General features: G+C 40.1%; 1 protein-coding gene across 4 annotated transcripts in view; it reads left to right on the top strand.

The window, feature by feature from the left end:
- Nucleotides 1-20,251, top strand: part of szt2 (SZT2 subunit of KICSTOR complex) — a 247,870-nt gene that overhangs the window by 133,742 nt on the left and 93,877 nt on the right. For all 4 annotated transcript variants that reach the window (XM_047374204.1, XM_047374205.1, XM_047374206.1 and 1 more), the window contains exons 44-49: nucleotides 7,995-8,097; nucleotides 8,830-8,944; nucleotides 10,578-10,665; nucleotides 11,533-11,651; nucleotides 11,803-11,967; nucleotides 14,481-14,565. In XM_047374204.1, coding sequence (XP_047230160.1) covers nucleotides 7,995-8,097; nucleotides 8,830-8,944; nucleotides 10,578-10,665; nucleotides 11,533-11,651; nucleotides 11,803-11,967; nucleotides 14,481-14,565 — 675 coding nt within the window. The remainder of the gene's footprint in view (nucleotides 1-7,994; nucleotides 8,098-8,829; nucleotides 8,945-10,577; nucleotides 10,666-11,532; nucleotides 11,652-11,802; nucleotides 11,968-14,480; nucleotides 14,566-20,251) is intronic.

Below are 20,251 nucleotides of genomic sequence, written 5' to 3'. Positions count from 1 at the left end.
AGCACCCGAACATCCCTTTCAGACAGCTTCCTCTTGCGTCCACAGTTAATACTGTTGGATGTGGTTCGTCCTTCTTGGTGGTATGCTGGCATTACCCTGGATACTGTGGCTCTTGATACATCACAAAGACTTGCTGTCTTGGTCACAGATGCGCCAGCAAGACATGCACCAACAATTTGTCTTCTTTTGAACTCTGGTATGTCACCCATAATGTTGTGTGCATTTCAATATTTTGAGCAAAACTGTGCTCTTACCCTCCTAATTGAACCTTCACACTCTGCTCTTACTGGTGCAATGTGCAATCAATGAAGACTGGCTACCAGGCTGGTACCTCCCACACTAAAATGACAGGTGTTTCAGTTTCATTGTCCAACCCCTGTAGTAGTAGTCAGTTACTTGTATTGACTTTGCCAGCAATCCCTCATTCTGAGCATGGTCTCTCAGTCTTGGCCAGTTGGCTACACAATCATGGAGAAGACTGCTGACTTAACAGATGTCTCGAAGGCAGTCGTTGACACCTTTTTCCAAGGATGGTAGGTCACAAAAGATTATTGCTAAAGAAGCTGGTTGTTCACGGAGTGCTTTAATCAAGCATATTAATAGAACGTTGAGTGGAATGAAAAAGTGTGGTGGGAAAAGGTGCACCAGTTACAGGGATGACCGTAGCCTTTATTTATTTATTATTACCTCTAGGACTTTATTAAGGCTGTTGAAAAACCATTTCAGGTGAGTACCTCATGAAGCTCATCAAAAGAATGCCAAGAGTGTGCAAAGCAGTAACAAAAGCAAGGGGGAGAGCAATTTTGAAGATATTTTATCTTTAAAGTATAAAAGATGTTTTGAGTTATTCCACATTTTTTTGTTTGCTTACTAAATCTTTGCTAACTAAATTTTGCTTCATAATTTTTTATGTCTTCTACAGTGTAGGAAGTGAAGAAATAGTTGTGTACTAACATTTGACTATCTATATTGTAATGCGCCTCAGTATGCAAACAACAAGTCACTGCCATCTGTACAATCTTTAGAGCCTTCATTTAAGGAAATAGGCAAAAAAGAACAGGAACAGGAGAAGAGAACAATAACAACTCAGTGATGTCTCACTATGGGATACACCCCTTGCCATATTCCTCAGAAGCATTTATCTCATTACTCCAATCCTAATTTGCTGGTGATCGCAATGCCAGCGTCACATACCCTATAAGTAGCTTGCGCCACGACGTCATTCGAAAACCTCTTCTCGCTTTGAGGCATATTTCTCATAGCAGACTAGTTCAACTGTCCACTGGCGGGGGAAAAACTCTCCGCCGTCGGGCACTAGCTGCTACCACTCCAGCCTTCACCATAGCCCGGAGCTATTCCCGTTTGTATTGGCACATAAGCCCATATCATCCGTTTTGAGCTGTCACACCAGGCAGCTCAGCTTTAAGTTCGGCTAGCAAACCAGCTACCGAAATGGATCCTGTCACACCAGAGGAGATAGCAACTCGGAAACCATAACCAGTAAAAGGATGCAGTCTTAGCACTCAGTGTGTTCTATGTTTGAGAACCAAGGTTTATCTTGAGGAAGTTGGAAATGAGAACAAATTTGTTTTAGAACTTAGTTCTAAAACCTGACCCCGGATAAGCGGAAGACAATGAATGGATGGATGGAACAAATATGTTCTAAAATTAGTTTTACAACTAATTAAGACAATAATTGGATGTCTTCCAACAACCAATCAATATAAAATGTTTACATAACTTCCAGGAGAGGTTGATGATAGCCAGCCATCAATGCCGTGCAGGGGAGCCAGATTCAGAAAAACAATAATTATTTGGGTTAGGCTGACTCTTAATTTTACGTCAGCCTTGAGAGTCTCGCTGGTGCTTCTCAAAGGCGAATCCAAACAGCCAAATTCCTGGTCTTTCGCCAGATCCGAGCGAACAACTTTCTCCAAGATTTATCCCATTTCACCCCTGAGTCCAGGAACCGCAACCTGCCTGCGATCCTGTGTAAGGATCACATCCAGTCTGCAATTCAGCTCACGTAACATCTCTGTCTGAGTGTTGATCGCTCTGAAGATCCCATCACACATGCCAGGCAGCCTCACAATTGCCAGAACAGCTGCTGACATTCTCCGAATTTCTCGATATGCCAGGTAACCGCTGACTCCAAAAAGCAGAAATCCTGATATCAAACATCCAATTATATACACATCTTCCACATCCTCGACTGACATTATCGCCAGACACACAATCCTCCACTTCCGCCAGGAGTCCATTGTGTATCCAGAGAAAAACGTCCCGTCTGGGCAAGTGGGCTCTCCCGACTTCTCCCTGTCTTCTCGTCGAGAAAATTTGATCAATTGCATTGAGAGACCAGCTGAACAAATCCATATTTTGGAAGAATTTGGAAGATATGCAAAAAGAGGCTCCAAAAAAAAGACAAGACACAGAGCTGAAGCAGGGCAGATATGGGAGGGCTGCGGGAGACAGAGAAAAAGCGTTCTCCTCCACCGAGAGCAGAAAGAAAGAAGAGTCTTGAATTTGCTCATCTTTACCCTCACAATGATTTGGAGCTGTAATAATGGCACAAATATCTAGGTGCAGCACGCAGGACTTCCGCAGTTGTTTTCCCGCATTTCCCAGTCTCTGTTTTGTCCTGCCCCTTTCATTTCTGTCCAATGGGAGCAATAATCTTCACCTGCATGGCCTTGTTAACAAGTAATAGTTCACTTGCAAAATGTACAACGGGAAAGCAACCCGTACCACACAAAAAAATAAAGTCCACCTTTGTTCCGGACGACACAAGCAGACCAAAGACTTTCCTGGTGTGAACACACCCCAAGAAAGTGGGGCTGCCACCACAGCCCAGCCCAGTCCTCCTGGCTCACTGTTTGCCTAACATATCCATAGGAACCACATGACGCCAGCTAGTAACCCACTACACTGCCTCCTGGCTTAAACCTACATTGCAACCACATCACACCAAGAGGGATTGCCCCAAAGTCATTCCCACACAACTGGTCCCTGCCTAACCATAGGGAATACTGAGGCACGGGCAAATAAGGTCCATGCAACAGCTTCTGCACCCAGCCCCTATCCTTTTCCCTGGTACACCCCTGGATGTGTGTCTGTGTAAATGCAAAATGCTGCTATGAAAGCAGCCGTGTATGTCTAAAGTACTCTAATATTGGGGTTGCTATTTTATGGTTAGAGAATGATCTGTCCCATCCCATCCCCAAAGCACAATGTTTCTGTTATTTATTAAAATTGCAGCCTAGGATGGAGCGAAGTAGAGCTAGGGTACCCTGCAATGCCCTCGAGGCCCATTATCCCACATCCCAAGAACCCTTGTGTGGTATTGTCTGTGTTAGGAAGGATAGGATGGGCACAAAGTTGCTGGTACAAGCCTCCCAGCAAGCGGGAGGGTTCTCTAACATGTGTGACTGTTTTCTATCCGTTTGAATAACAGAATTTAATTTCTGTTGGCTTGTTCAGCCTGGTAGAAATATTGAGCCTTTCCTGCATTTTATGAAATTATTAAACTGTTTTCATTTTGAATGTTGTAGTTGTTTATTAGATTAAGTAATTTTTAATTATTAACGGCTGGTCTTGCTGGGGAATATAAAGTTGTTGTTTTTTTTTTTTCCAAGCCCAGTGGCTATTGTCTTGGAGATCATTTTAAGGTGTACATTTATAACTGGTTTTGGGCGGTAGCTGGACCTTATGGTCGGATGTTTATCAGCCCCGAGAATAAAATGCTAGCACATGTCAGGTTTGGATGGAATGTTGAGGTTTCTGGAATTTTTGTGACCACTGTTGGGAATTTGGGAGCCAGCAAACGGCAGAATTATTTTAAAAATACGTCAGGAAAACTGTCAGATCCGTGACGTTTTTCAGTACGCATACTTTGATGGCATCATGGAGTTCAGTTTATATTTAAGGTTTCACTTGCTTATTCAATTTATGAAGGTTAAAAAGTCTGTCTGTCTGCATCAAAGGGATGAGTGGTGTTTCAGCAAAGTGCTACATATTAATTGATTGAGGGTCATCTGTTGATTTCCAGCTGCTATCAGTGATTAATGAAATTGTTACTTTTCAATTATTGTTGTTTTAATTGAGTTCAGTTCAGTGTGGATATTAATGTTTAAGAACCAAGGTTTATTTTGGAGGAATTTGGAAATGAGGCCAGATGCCCGAGCCACCTCAATTGACTCCTCTCCATGTGGAGGAGCTGCAGCTCTACTCCGAGCTCCTTTTGGATAGCTGAGCTCCTTACCCCATCTCTAGCGGAGCGCCCAGGCACCCTGGGAAGGAAGCTTATTTCATCCGCTTGTATCTGGGATCTTATTCTTTTGGTCATGACCCAAAGTTCTTGCCCATAGGTGAGGGTAGGAATGTAGACCTGCCAGTCCAGAGGCACTATCCCCAGCAGCCATGCTATATTACAAGAGGCGTGTCAGTCATGACAGCCCCACAACATCCAGAAACTTGAGGTACTCAGGGCAGATCTCATCCACCCCCGAAGCCTTGCCACCGTGGAGCTTTTTGACCACCTCGGTGACTTCAGCCTGGGTGATAAACAAGTCAGACTCCGAGTCCCCAGTCTCTACTTCCACCAAGGAAAGAAGTGACGGTAGCATTGAGGAGATCGTTGAAATACTCCTTCCATCGCCCGATAATGTCCCCAGTCTATGTCAGCAGCTCCCCATCCCCACAGTAAAACTGTGTTGGTGAAGCACTGTTCCCTCTCCTGAGGTTCCGGATGGTTTGCCAGAATCACTTTGAGGGCGACTGTTAGTCCTTGGCCTCACTGGACTCCTCTCAGGTCTGGGGTTTTGCCTCTGCCACAGCCCAGGCCGTGGCACGCTGGGCCTCACGGTACCCGTTAGCCGCCTCAGCAGTCTCATAAGCCAACCGTAGCCGATAGGACTCCTTCTTCAGCTTGACGGCATCTATTACTGCCGGTGTCCACCGCCGGGTAGTGGGATTGCCACCGCTACAGGCACTGCAGAATTTACGGCCACAGCTATGGGCAGCATCATTGACAATAGAGGCCCCTGGAATCTGGCCAAAGTTCTCCCAGAGATGAAAGTTGAATACATCCTGCCAGGCGATCCCAGCAGATCCTCTCCATATGCTTGAGCCTGCCAAATCTGTCCGGCTTCCTCCATTTCCAGCGGATCCAACTCACCACCAGGTGGTGATCAGTGGACAGCTCAGCCCTTCTCTTCACCTGAGTGTCCAACATGTGTCCAAAGGACACTATTACAAAGTTGATCATCGACCATCTGCCTAGGGTGTCCTGGTGCCAGGTGCACTGATGAACACCCTTATGCTTGAACATGGTGTTTGTTACGGAGAATCCATGACTAACACAGCTGTCCAATAATGAAACACCACTCGGGTTCAGATCGGAGAGGTCATTTCTCCCAATCACACCCCTCAAGGTGTCACTGTCATTTCCCACTTGGGCGTTGAAGTCCCCGAGACACTATCCAGCACCCCTGACAGGGACGCCAAGAAGGCAGGCACCACTGCTCGACCTGCAGACCGAAACAACAATCACAGACCTCCTGCCAACCAGAAGGTGCAGGGATATGACCCTCTCATTCACTGGGGTAAACCCCAACATGAGACTGCTTGGCCTGCCAGGCACGGCACGGCAAGGCAAGGCAAGGCAAGGCAAGGCAAGGCAAGGCAACTTTATTTATATAGCACATTTCAGTAGCAAGACAATTCAAAGTGCTCTACATGAAAAAAACAAAAAGAGGTAATAGGAAAAGTTACATTACAGTGGCATATAGGTAATTAAATAATTAACAAACACAAATAATTTAAAGATAATAAAAATGATTAACTAAATGAATGTCCGGCAGGGAAATTTGAGAATTTTATCCAATTATTAATGCATGCAATGCTCCCGGGCCCATATTTTCTCAACATAAAATCAAACGTTTCTCCCTGGGGGGTTTGCAATTTCCTGGAACCCTGCGCCTTTCCCATTTCATTGAAACTTCGCTGCCCGTCCAATTTATCTGCAAGTAATTTACCAGTAGCCAATGCACACGGAGTGAAGCACTTACTGTTGCTAAATGTTTATTAAATGGGGAAACATCTCTTTTTAAGACTTACTCACATCTGAGCAAGAATCTGGGGCTTTGTGGCACACCTGCTGCGCGTCCTAAGCTTAACTTAGAAGCGCCCCTCTCAACATATGCATTCCTGTAGGGGGTCTTTTGCTTCCCAGGTAAAAAATCCTTAATCCCCTTATTCCAGTCCCATTATCAATTATTTAGAAGGAAGGTTAGATTTGGTTTTTATTTTTATGCCGATTAATATGAGTATTTTTTTCACTCAAATTTTATTAAAATGATAAGATAATACAAAATGAGAAATTAATGATAAAGCAATTAACGAACACAAATAAACAGAATAAAAATGAATAATTAAAATGATAAGATGAAAATAAAAAAGATAAAATGATTGATAAGTAAATGAAAAGAAAGCTCGGGTCGTCGAGGTCTCCACTTTGGTCCGCTGCTTGATCGTCTTAGCACTGGTGCCTTGTGGTTCCCCCTGCAGGTGGTTGGCCCACAGAGGGATGGCCAAGTACCGCGAGGAGCCACCTGGCCTCTAGGCGCTCGCCAAAGAGTCCTGACCCCAGGCCTGCATCCAGGATGGGACCCCGGCTCTGCCGTACTGTGCGATGCCACGTGCCTCGTTGTAATAATCCTCATGAAGATGTCTAAACCACTCTTTGTCTGACCCATCACCCAGAGCCTGTTTGTCATGGGAGACCCTGCCAGGGACCTTTTAGCCCTGGACAACATAGCCTCTAGGATCATTTGAGCACTCCCCCACCATGTTAGGGTGGCAAAAATAATTTTTTAAGGAATATTATTTTCTGAATTGGAAATCAAAAACCTTTTGAACAAATAGTGTTAACTAGCCATCACATGTAGTAATGGATTACTAAAATGGTGACAAGTTGGATGCGAAAATCTGACCTTCCTGGCGCTAGCATTAGCAGGTAGTGATTTTAGCTAACAAAGAAAAATAGCCTATTTAGCAACCATTTTAAGTTTAGATGTGTTTGAAAGACTATTAATACAAATCTTAATCTGTATATGAGCACAAACGTTTTAAAGTTAAACGTTTTTTACTTTAAAAAACTCTACACAGACACCACTTGAACATGAACCATTCTGATGAACAGAAATCAAGAGAGTTCGAAGAGCATTGAGCTGTGTGACAAAGGCGATGATCAAAGAAAACTTTGGCGGCTGCTCTCAGTAGCAGCTGTAATGGTGGAAAGCTTCTCAGACTGTACCCTTAAGACGTGCAGAGCTGTGGTTTCGATGCCTTCTTTAGGCACTGGAAAAACCACTTCTTCCTCTCTTCTAGGGGAATCCCTGGCTCAGATTCATTTTTTGCAGAAACTCAGAAAGAGAGACTAAGAGCTTGTGTTAATTACCACACTGTGATTTGGTGGGTACACAAACAGCAGCTTGGAATCTAACTTTTGGCTGTTCTTCAATCAATGGATACACTAGCATCAGATCATAGCCAACTTTGGATCCAAGGATTCTTCGAAGTTGTAGAGTCTTACTCGCCGGCAAGTTTCAAAGACTTTCAGCTTCTTACATGCTGCCTCCACCATTCAATTAGCGGTTCTGCTGTGAGTAATGATAACGAGGCATGGGTGAGAGAAGTGTTTTGTTTGTTGCTCCATGACATGATAGGATTCCAGCTGAGATTCCTTCTTTCTGGCCTGTACTAAAATAGGTTAATGCGGTGGAATTTAGGGAATCAGAGTTTGTGCAAATCTCTTTGTTTGTGTACAGTTCAAGTCCATGTTTTATCCCATGGCTGGGGCACAACATATCCAAGACTGCATGTTTAAACTTCTCACAAAATGGGGTCTTTTGTTGTCATTATGATGTCAAAAGTTTTGTTTGTTTTAAAAAAGTATTTAACTCTAAATATATTTTTTTGTTCTCGTTTCACAGCAATTCAGGCCCTTCGCTCCGTGCTGAACTCCTTCTCTGTAGTCAATAGAAAGAACATGTTTGTCTACCAGGAGCGCACAACGAAATCAGTCTTCTACCTCAGGTGAATTCTGTTTTTCCAGCTATTTCACCCTCTACATGTTCTGTGTAAATGTGTACATGTTCAGTCTGTCTTTCTTATTGAGGGCTTTAAAACTAAAGCAATACACCGTATCTGTTAATGTTATCTATTTTACCCCGTTTAGACTAGATCACTGTGTAAACTGCTGTCACTGAGGACATGTGAAGTAATAGTTGTTTTGTGATTTCAAGGGCTAGATAATAGAGTAACTAGATTATATTGTTAAGACCTTACTAAATATTAAATGAAGAACTAAAAGCTTTACTGAGAGATCAGGTTTGTGGACTTCTTTTGAAAAAGATGAAACTTGCATGGGAGGACTGGAATACCTGTGGGCCCTAAAAAACTTCTTATTTCCACCATTTTTGATTTAAATGTGGCTGCAAAATATCTCTTAACTCCTCTTGAACTCCTGTTGTGTAGCTCAGACATTTAAAACCAGGGTGGTGGGTGGTATACATGATTTTTCAGTGTCAGAGATCGACGGATGTTTACATTCAGGGAGTATTATAATGACAAGAGAAAAAGGAAAATTTACTTCACACGGTTCTAGAATATCTCATAACTTCCTTTGGCTTCCGCATGTGTCAGGTGTCATATTTGATTTCGAGGGATTTCAAACTGTTAACCACATATAAATAAAAATGCTGTAAGCCTTGTGGTCAGGCAACTCATGATGCAAGTATCCATTTGCCTTGTCCTTTTTTCCCCTAGACTCTGTGAAACCTCACTGACAGGCAAGTACTCTGACCATGAGGGAAACCTTCATCCGATTCGCTCGATGGGGCTCTTTAGGAGTCAGGAGCCTTTTTATTCAGAAGACCTTATGGTGAGAAAACACATGTAGTACTGTATTATCTAAATTAAACTTTTCTACATTGTAAATTTAAGCTTTTGCATACAGTTTTCATCTGAATCGTGACACTGGCAATTTTATACCTAAAGAGCTTTAAGAATTCACATGCTGCAGAGGTATTTGTTTTCCCTGCTTGTGCTCCTCTTCCCAATAGCAGATTGTGTCTCAGGTAAAGGAAGTTGTACATGCTGTGATCTAATTTGTTGTTGTATCAATGTTTATTGGTTAGTCTGCAGTCAAAGTTGAACAATTTATAGCCAATCATCTTAATAATACTCACTGACATCACCAAAGTTAAACTTACCCTTCTCAAATCATATCACTGTAACTGTACTAAAGCTGCAAATGATTACTGAATGATCACAATATTGTTTTTTTCAATATTAATATTGCAAAGGCATGTTTGAAATTCAATATTTGGTGAAAATTGTCTAAGTGGATGAAAGCTGCTGATTACATTCAGGGTGAGTTTCCTGTGTTCGCATTACTGTTAGTTGTGTATTTCTCATAAGCCTTACAGAAGCCATGCATGATTTATGTTCCAGAATAATTTCACAGTATGTAAGCATGGAGGTCCTGACTTCTTTTTCTATGTTTCAATCTTTATTTTAAAGAATGCCTTCTTGGTTCATTTTAGCCTTATACATGTTTTTTGTGGGCTGCACGGTGGTGCAGTTGGTAGCACTGTTGCCTTGCAGCAAGAAGGTCCTGGGTTCAATTCCCGGCCTGGGGTCTTTCTGCATGGAGTTTGCATGTTCTCCCCGTGCATGCGTGGGTTCTCACCGGGTACTCCGGCTTCCTCCCACAGTCCAAAGACATGCCTGTTAGGTTAATTGGTCACTCTAAATTGACCTTAGGTGTATGAATGAGTGTGTGCTTGGTTGTTTGTGTGTTGCCCTGCGATGGACTGGCGATCTGTCCAGGGTGTACCCTGCCTCTCGCCCATAGACTGCTGGAGATAGGCACCAGCTCCCCCGCAACCCACTATGGAATAAGTGGTAGAAAATGACTGACTGACATGTTTTTTGTGTTTTTGCCCATTTTTGATCACATTTTCTGATTTGCAACATTTTACATGCACTCTTTGTTCAGTTTCCAGTAAAATCTATGTATTGTTTTATGGAAGATATATACATTACTGCACGGTTTCTACTAGAGCTGCACACTACATTTAATTAAAATCATAATTGTAATATGGGGGAGTTAAATATTCCTATCGCAAGGGAATGCTTTCATGCAATATTAGGTTGGAATTAATATGCCAAATGTCAGGCATTCACACTCTGCATATCTATGATTATTTTGGCAATTAATTATAGATATGGAAATCTATCATCTTTCAATGGCCAAGCTTGGAGTATGTCTAAGGTGATTTGGAGAGTGGTAATGGCATTATGTCATTGTGAGGAAAGTGATGAAAAAGGAAGTAAATAATAACTAATATTGCTAGCAAAATTTTCAGCAATAATTCTGCAATGAAATGCTTTTCTGAAATCGTCCAGTTTCTTGTTTCTATGCTGTTGTGAAGCACAGTTGTACTTGTTCTGACAGTAAAGCAGGGTAAATAAATGTAGATGTTCTAAACAGCTTGTTTTTCTCTCTTCAGGGCTCCAGATCTTCTTTGGAAGGCTCTCGGCCTGTAGGACAAGTTGACAAGCACATACTGCTTCTAGTGCATGGAGTGGATAATGCAGGTATGATTTGGAAAATTAAAAGAAATATATATTATTTATATACATTTTATGTGTGTGTGTGTGTGTATATATATATATATATATATATATATATATATATATATATATATATATATATATATATATATATATATATCACATATATATATATATATCACAATATTAGCATATTGTGATAAAGTTCATTATTTTCCATAATGTCATGATGAAAATGTAACATTCATATATTTTAGATTCATTGCACACTAACTGAAATATTTCAGGTCTTTTATTGTCTTAATACGGATGATTTTGGCATACAGCTCATGAAAACCCAAAATTCCTATCTCACAAAATCAGGAAAATAATGAACTTTATCACAATATGCTAATATTTTGAGAAGGACCTGTATATATAGTATATATATATATATATATATATACTAAGAGTGTCTTAGAGTGTCTTAAGGGGATTCCCTCGGTCTCCTCTGTGATTTCCACATATGAGTTGCACTTAAAATTATTAGACACAAAAGATTTGAGGACTTTAGATCAGGGGAGATAAATTAACCTTGGAAGTGTCGCCCTTCAGTAAAAAACGATAATGGTTTGTACTCAAATTACAGATTCTTGTTGTTTTGGGATTCACATTTATGTCCACCCATACTGTTAAACACCTTTTCTTCTAAATGCAAATGTTTGAAGTCTAAGCAGGTGTGACTACAAATTATAGTTAATAAAATAAAGAGCTAGCATATCTAATTATTAGGGTAAGTATTTGTAGCCCTAATGATTTCTCATGCTTTCTCATACTGGTAGCTTTTTTGAAATTGAAATTGAAAAGTCAAAGTCTACTGTAATTCATGTTTCTTTTACCTCTTGTGTGAAGGGCCAGAAATCACGGATGAACTGGTTAAGGTGCTACGGAAGCGTCTGGATGAAACTACATTGGACATTATCACAGTTATGCTTGTTAGGAACTGTAAGCTGACTCCAGCTGATGTGGAGGTAATTTGCCCTTTCTGTATCCTTTTATTTTTATTTTTTTAGACAAAAAACATTTAAAATTTGTATAAATGCAAAACCATCTGTTTTTTTATGTTCCCGTAGTTTCCCATAGAGATAATCATGTAAATGTATCCAAATGTTTTCCGGTTAGTTTATCCAGCCATCAGGATCTCCTGCCACTGGGATCATGACCTTCACTCTGCCACAATATTGCCTTTCCTGGCTTCCCACTGTGGCCCACTACCTCAGACAAAACCTACTTATCTTCCTGCATGTACCCAAGTACACTGACAGCAATACAGCACACCATTTCAAGGTACAGTCTACACTAATCCATGCAAAATCATTTGTCCTAACTCCTCCCCTATATACTGGATTGTCCATAACAGAAAGAACAAAGAATATGAAGGTTAGAAGATTAGTTAGGACTGACTGTATGACTTTTTAATGCAGAAAAAATTTAATCTCAAACGTGAAATACAGGAGTATATCTGCTTTGTGACTTTTCAGGATAGTTTCTCTTGCAACATTGCACGGTTTTCTTATAAGTCTTTTTAAAAAAAAAATATATATATATATATATATATATATATATATATATTTATTTTTTTTGCGGCACTAGAGGTCTTTATTTTTCATTTTCCAACAGTAGGTAGACAGGAAAGAGGGCAAAGAGAGGACGAGACATTCGGCTAAGGTCGCCGGGTCCGGGACTCGAACCCTGGACACCTAGGACTATAGCCTCTGCATATGGTCGCGCACTTAACCAATACACTGCCAGCACCAAGCATGTTATAAGTCATTTTAAAAGGCTTCCCATAAATTAGGCAAAAGAAGTAAATTATAAAAAAAAAAATTATAAATTCCCTACCCACTATGTGTCAGCCAATACATGGGTTATCTCTGCGTGAAATTCTTTGGATCTCATGTGTTTAACTTGGGTCAAAAAATGTCCAAGGTTTGACCCATCTGCGTGGTAAGGCGTATTGCCTTATCACCTTACCACCCTTAAACATTTCAGTGTTTAACACGGTCTCTCTCCTAGACATAGCCACAGGCTGAGCTTCTACTGTGACAAACTGTATGTGCTCTCCTTCATACACTAGACTTGAAAACTGGCTCAGAGTTTATCTCCTTAGCTGTCTTTTGCCACTGAATGAGCTATAAGCCTTAATGATTCACTTTTCTTTCCTATAGAAAGTACTCCTAATCAGTACTTCTGTGTTCTTTTTTGTCTCTGCTCTGTTCTCTCAAACTCCCAGTTGGTCATGGCAGATGGCCGCTCACACTGAGTCTGGTTCTGCTGGACGTTTCTTCCTGTTAAAAGGGAGTTTTTCTTCTCCACTGTCGCTACATGCATGCTCAGTATGAGGGTTTGCTGCAAAGTCAATGCAAGGGACTGTCGCTACATGGTCACATCAAGGAGGAGTCACTGACTCCATGCAATCTGCTGGGTTTCCTTACATAGAAAAATTTTACCAATTTGAATAATAAACTGAATCTGACTGCACTGTTTGATTGTTAGGATTAATTGTATTGTATGTACCATACTTAAAATCTGTGATTCGGTTGAATTGACTTTATAAAGTGCCTTGAGACAACGTGTTGTGAGTAAATAAAACTGAATTGAATTGAATTGAATGTGTTTACTGCCTCTTTGCTTAAGCATTAACCTCAGTGTTATTGTAAGGCAGCATCTCTAGCTTCACATCTAAAGAATGTGGCCTGTTTTAGTTTTGAATGATAATGTCCTGAATTTATAACCCTTGCCAAAGTTACAGTATAAACTAAAAATGCTTGTCTTACTGATAGATTAAGGTCTTTGTAGTTGCACTAAGAAGAGCTGAACTGTCACTCGGCCCAATCAACATCACCTCAGTCATTTTTTATTGTTCAGGTGTAAGAAATACATTGACATTCATGACCTGAGTTCTGCAAAGCATTCGGTTTGCAGAGTAACTCTTTACTTTCTTAGTGGGATACAAATCTGACTGTCAACTGCATAAAAATCAAAAGCTATAACATGTTCTTGGAGAATTGACCACAATGGGAGTAGGTAAAGGGAGAAGAGAAGGGGTCCAAGAATAGTGTCTTTTGGCACTAAGCACGAGAGGTGCTGCATGGGACTCGGAGGTTCCAACACAAACACAAAACCTTCTACCCTTTGGATAAGACCCGAGCCAATCTAGAGCAACCCATGACTGCCGACCTAGGTCTTTAGATGGGAAAGGAGAATCTGATGGTCCACTGTATCGAAGGCAACTGTTAGATTCAACAGAATCACAACAAAACAGTGACTGGCTAAAAGAACATCTGGTTAAAAATAACATAATTAAAATAGCCTCAGCAGTGCTGACTTGGTACTGTTGCAGGTTTTTGATTGTAAGGAACTGCTTAAACACCTTGTTCTTGTATATGAAAGAACTCAAAGGATGATCTTCTCTAGAAACGTGGAGAGAAACCGGAGTTGACTTAATATTAAGGAGTAAGGAGTCTAAGCAAGTCTTTTTAATTAGTGGTGGTACAACTGCATGCTGCATGCAACACACTCAACTGAACAATTCCTATTTCTAAACTGCTGTTGATGATGATAACAACAAGAGGTGGCAAGGTGAATAAATGTTCTTTAAATAGATGAGGTGGAACATGCTCAATTGTGAAACTGTAAAAACTTTGATTGGAGCTGTTGACTTTGGAGAACTCTGAATACATACATACATACATACACATACACACACACATACCTGATAAGCTTCACTGTGTTATGAAGGCTGACATGTTTGGATAGAGCTCAAAGGTTTTAATTAATTAACTTTTTTCTGTTTGCAGCACTACTTTCATTTGAGCCGGGACTTGGCTGACTCTGATATCTACCTCTACAATAAGCCTGGAGGCCAGGGAACAGGAGGAAAAGGTAAGATTATCATCTCAGTTTACACCAGCAGCAGCAGTCTTAATAGCACACATCACCATAGCAACTTCGACTTTTGTTTCAGTCTGTTTGTCTAAATGTTCTTAATCACAACATGTTACTTGTGCAGACAGCCAGCAACAATGAGCCTAAAATACTTTTTAACACAATGGAGCAAAACTGAGTTTCCTGCTTTGATAGTTTTCTTTTTTTTTCTTTTTGTTAGATTAGAAGACTACAGCAAATTGAATTTGGTTAGTTATTCTTGTACTCTCGTCTGCCGTCGATTATGAATGATAAAACATAAAGTTGCACCAGTGCCTTGCAGCAAATATCAAACCCCTTCAGGTCTTTTTACATTTTGTCTTCTTACGACCATAAATTTCAATGTTTTTCTATGGATTTTATGTAAAGTATCATTACAGTGCAGTGCATTATTGTGATGTGTAAGAAAAATGATACATGGCTTTCAAATGTTTTTACACATACTTGCCATACTTGGCAGATTTTGATTTGTAAAAGAACATTCAGTGGCACTATTGTATAGCACGTCCTCTGAAAGGGTCACCATAATTATCACCTCTCTAAACAATAATGTTGGATAACCTAAGTGCTGTGATTCTTTTTTAGTGCATCAAACACACTGCTGATTGTTTATCATTTTAAATGCTGGGACAGGCTAATCATTAGGATCATACATTACCAACTCATCTGAACAAAACGCATGTAGTCTTTCCTGAACAAAATAACTGTTTCTTTAGGTTTTTAGGTCAGTTTATTAAGATCAACAGCCAGGTAAAACAATGTGAGGCTATTTTTTTTTGCTCTGTGTGATTTTGGACATAACAAAAACACTGAGCTTCAGCATTAATAAAAGACAAACTGATAAATGGATCTTGACATTGTGGTCTATTACAGAAATTCGAAAGATAAGAGGGACAGCTAGAAATTTACTGGAAAAAACATTTATAAGGTAGCACAGAATACCCATGCTTATTATATGGATTGTTGTTTTTTTACCCTTTTTTAAAGTGTGTTGGATGCACTCCGTTGCTGTTAGGAGTTGTTAAGCTGGGCATCGGATGCAAATGTCAAAATGTATAGCTGAGATTTTTTTGAGACCATGGCCAGATTGTTTTCAAGAATCTATTTAGGACCCGTCTGGCATATACTGACTCTCAGTTTGGCATTTCTGAAAAGTTGCACTTTAACCTTATGTTGATTCCAGAACATTCTGATGCCACAAAACTCAAGTTATGTGCATGTAAAACATTTCTGGTCCAAGTTGACATCTGGGCTTGGGCCTGTAAGCCAAAATAAACCTCATGCTGCAAATGCATGTCTAAGGTTTTAAGTATGTTTTTATGTATTTAAGACAATTTGGCTACCGTGCATAAAAGACTCCTCTTTATTTTTTGTCTTTCCTGATGAGGTGAAAACAATTGCAAAGGATTCAATTGCAGAATGTAACCCTTTGATTTCACAGAAAAAAGTGAGCCCATCTTCTTCTTTTGAGGTAAGTAAAGATGATATAGGCATTCTAAACTAACTCTCTGGGTCTGTCTAATGGTCCAGGTACCACATTGGAGCTAGTTTAACAACTCTTCCCAACTTCTCAGTGTAACAGTACCACGGTGTGTCATTATGTACCCGTGTCAAAACTTTTTATCCAAGATGTGTTGGCTGCTGGCTCTGTGTGCACTCCTCCTGGCTTAATTTTCTTCTTCTCTATGGACACATACGCACACACACAATTCAAGATTCAGTTTAAATTCTTACGCTGCTCTGAAGGTATCATAGTCTACCATAGAATGGTAAATGGTAAATGGACTGAACTTATATAGTGCCTTTCCAGTCATACAGACCACTCAAAGCACTTTACACTAGAGCCACATTCACCCAGACGCACTCACTAACATTCACACATTCATACACCGATACGTAGATCGGTAGGCATCTTGAGGTTAAGTGCCTTGCCCAGGGGCACATCGACATATGGCAGGTGGAAGCTGGAATCGAACCCACAACCTTCTGATAGCAAGACGACCATGTCGGATTCTATATGTGCTGATGCTGTGTAGTACCCACAGGAATATGGAATTTATACCCAAAGATGAACCTGACTTGCAGAGGTCCATACATATCTCTCCTGGTATCTTGGCTGGAAGCTATAGATTTTGCCATGAGGAAGGCAGCAGTGTGGTTCAAGGTTCTAGGTTTTTTTATTTGCCATTTGTGCATAAAACAGCAGTCCAGATTCATTGAAATTCTTGTACAGGACTTTCTAAAAGTCAACAGTTTAGGTAAATGTAAAATATAAAAACACTATACCACATTAGGAAATAAGGCACTGCGATAAGAAAAATATAAATATACGATTAAATATGGGGACACTATACAAGAGGTGGTATGTACACCACTTGAACTGTAATTCAGAGCAACAGAGAGCAATGTTAGGGTTAGGGTGACCGAGTAATAAGTAAGTGAGGTAATATTGTATTATTTTACACTTATTCAATAGTTTTGTTTTGACATCAGTCAAACTTTGGCAGAGAAGAAGCTGTTGAAAAAGTGAGTTTTATGTGTAATAAAACTGTCTGCTCTGCTATGTTCTAGAGTGTATGTGCAGTGTTTGTGTCTGAACAGAGATTGAGTTGGATGGAGTGGGTCACTGATTATTCCCTGTGCTCTTTTCCGGCAACGCTGCACATGTATGCAGGCCATGGGAGGAACCGTCAGGAGCTGTTTGTGTGTCACCTGTTAAGCGGTGTCCGTGGGGTCGCAGGGGACTTTTGAAGATGTGTCTGTGTTCAGCCTGTGAAACCTGGCATAGATGGTGTTAAGGTTGTTTGTGTGCTTGGCATCTCAGTTTGGGGTATCACCTTAAAATGCATATAAAGGTATTTCTCACCTGGTGCCTATATCAAGCAGGGCAAACGCAGGTGAATATGTAACCACAAATTCTGTATCTCTGGAAATTTGAAAATCAAGCCAGTGAAAATGGATTTTGAATATAGAAATATTAAGTCCTGAACATATTATACCTATTCATGGAGAGGATTGCTGACTTAACAGTTTGAGAAGACAGTCACTGCCACAGAAGGTTATTAAAGACGACTTCAGACTCGACTGAGACTTGTGCCCTAAAGTCTTGAGACTTTACTTAGACTCCAGAGGCCTCATGTATGACGTGTACGTAAACACACAAAAACCTTGCCGTGCAATGTTTTACGCATAACTTGGCATATACAAAGATGAATGTTGCGTGAAAGTGTACGGTAATCAACACAAATTTCTGAGCTGCTGTGAAAATGTGCGGACGCCATGCAAACGTTTTCAATCTACAAACTACAGAGAACTAAACTTCCAATAAATCCACTGAAATATGACTCCATTCAGTTTTATTTAATTCATGGAGCATCAAACTTGATGTTTTTTCATGAGTTTGAGCTTTTGTAGTTTAAACCCGAGCAATGAAACTGAATAACATGTAGCTTCATACAATAACACACCTCAGAAAACTATGGAAACAACCTCAGTCGGATGTAAACTGTAAAACTTCCTCTGTCACCTGTAGATGAAAATCCCCATCAGTCTGTGCGCTGAGGAGCATAAAATGCATGTGTATCATCTAAGGGGCACTTTCATTCTCACTGAAAAAGAAAATTGTGTTGGGTCTGCAGATCGCACAAGTCAGGTTTGATGATTCCCAAGGTGGTCAAGATGGAAACAGTCACACATGTCCATAAATAGCTGCAATAAATTAGGCGTAATTGTGGAACAAGCCAGCTTCGTCACAGCTGGAGGAGATCACTAATGGAAGAAGTTAGAGGGAACATTTTTTCAAAGATCGTACTGACCTGCTAGTACATGATGATGCATGGCTTATTAGCCGGTTTAGATTTATTATTTTGGAGCTCTGCACGGGACTAGCTTCAGTGTTACAGAGGGAAACCTGGAGGAACAGTGCATCACCGGTGCCAGTTCAACTTCTCACTACCCTGCGGTCATTTCAACGGAGCTTTTCAGAGGAACCTGACAGACAGGTCAGCCATGCCAGCTATATATGTTGCTCAGATATAGAAAGTTCCCCTAAACTAGGGCTCTCATTTGCAGCAAGGAGCCAATCTCCGAATGTAATCAAAGCTATGGACTACACTAATAAGGGCCCCATTTGTAAGTGAATATGCATTTGTGAAAGTATTTTCATTCAATATATGTGCAACCTATTTGTGATGTGCAAATTTGTCTCACTAATGCAATGGCATGTTGACCTCCTCAAATCATGATTCCTTTTTACTTTAAAAATAAATATAATTATTCCAATTATAACAATTATGTTGGGAACAAACCTCAATCAGGCTCTGTGCGCAATGGCTGGTTTCTAAGTCATCTTGATGGCACTCAAGATATTGTTGATTTAATTCACTACATAAATCCCTCATGGTGTGTAGACACAGTCTCTCTAAGCGTTTTTCCACCAAAAGGAACTTGTTCATTTCTTACTGCCACAGCACTGTTACCATGGTTATTTGGACATGTTGTGGGTGCCTTCCAGATATTTATACTACTTTGTGTATGTATTTATGGGCGTGGATTAGGCGGTTCCAGTGTTACATGCAGCTGTGCCAGATTCACAGCAAATTGGGATATATGAAAGCTACTTGTGCGGTGACATATATACACACAGTTTCATACATCTGAATTTTTCTTTGCGCCCAAGTTTCAGAATTTCTCCCTACTTACCAAATTTTTGTGTGAAAGCTGTGCACTCTTTTGTTAATGAGCCCCCTGGTCTGAGACTTCCGTCTTATTAACAGTTTTTATCATGTGTAATTAATGAAAGGAAGCCAGTATGTGAGTTACAGACTGCAGCTTTAACAGGTAGTGTTTTATTGTGAAAGGATGCATATGGACGTTAGTGTATTATGGGCTGTTAATGGCTCTTTACAATCTGTTCATGTTAGCTGTAGCTCCACAATAACTGACTACATAAATATTTCTCCAACCAAATTCCGTATTAAATGACTATCATTTCAGAACAAAGTAAATGTAACTTGCCTCAAACATTCTCTCACCATTAAGCTAAATGCAACATTGCAAGAATACTTGCGGCTAGAAATATCCACATAAAAGCACTTCCTGTTTCCTAATTTTTCTTCATTCTGTGGTTTTTCAGTTACTTACTAAACTTTGCGTCGTTCATTATGTTGCAATTTACACCATACTATGAACCTCCTTCAGGTCAGTAATGATTGTCAATAATTAGTGTGCTGTGAAAAAGTGTTTGCCCTATTATAGATTTCTTTTGTTTTTGTTGCTTTTTTGTCACACTTTAAATGTTTCATCATCAGATCATCAAACTAATTTTAACATTGGATAAAGATAACTTGAGCAAATACAAACAATTGTTTGAACATCTTAAACAATTAGAATATCATGAAAAGTTCTGTGTTTCTTGTCACTCATTTCAGAAAGTGAAGCTTACTTATATGGATTCATTGCACATGGAGTGAAATATTTCAAGCCTTCATTTCTTGTAATTTTAATTATGGCTTACAGATAATGTTTTATTTAGATATTGTGGAAAATGTCACATTGGTGTCACACTCTAATCAGCTAATTAACTCCAAACACGTTTTTTTGGTTTCCTGAGCCTCTAGAATTGCTCCGCTCAAGGTGGTAGCAT

The sequence above is a fragment of the Girardinichthys multiradiatus genome, chromosome 9, assembly GCF_021462225.1.
Source record: "Girardinichthys multiradiatus isolate DD_20200921_A chromosome 9, DD_fGirMul_XY1, whole genome shotgun sequence".
Classification (NCBI taxonomy): Eukaryota; Metazoa; Chordata; class Actinopteri; order Cyprinodontiformes; family Goodeidae; genus Girardinichthys; species Girardinichthys multiradiatus.
The sequence above is the reverse complement of the archived record's forward strand: the minus strand, read 5'-3'. Positions and strand labels throughout refer to the sequence as shown.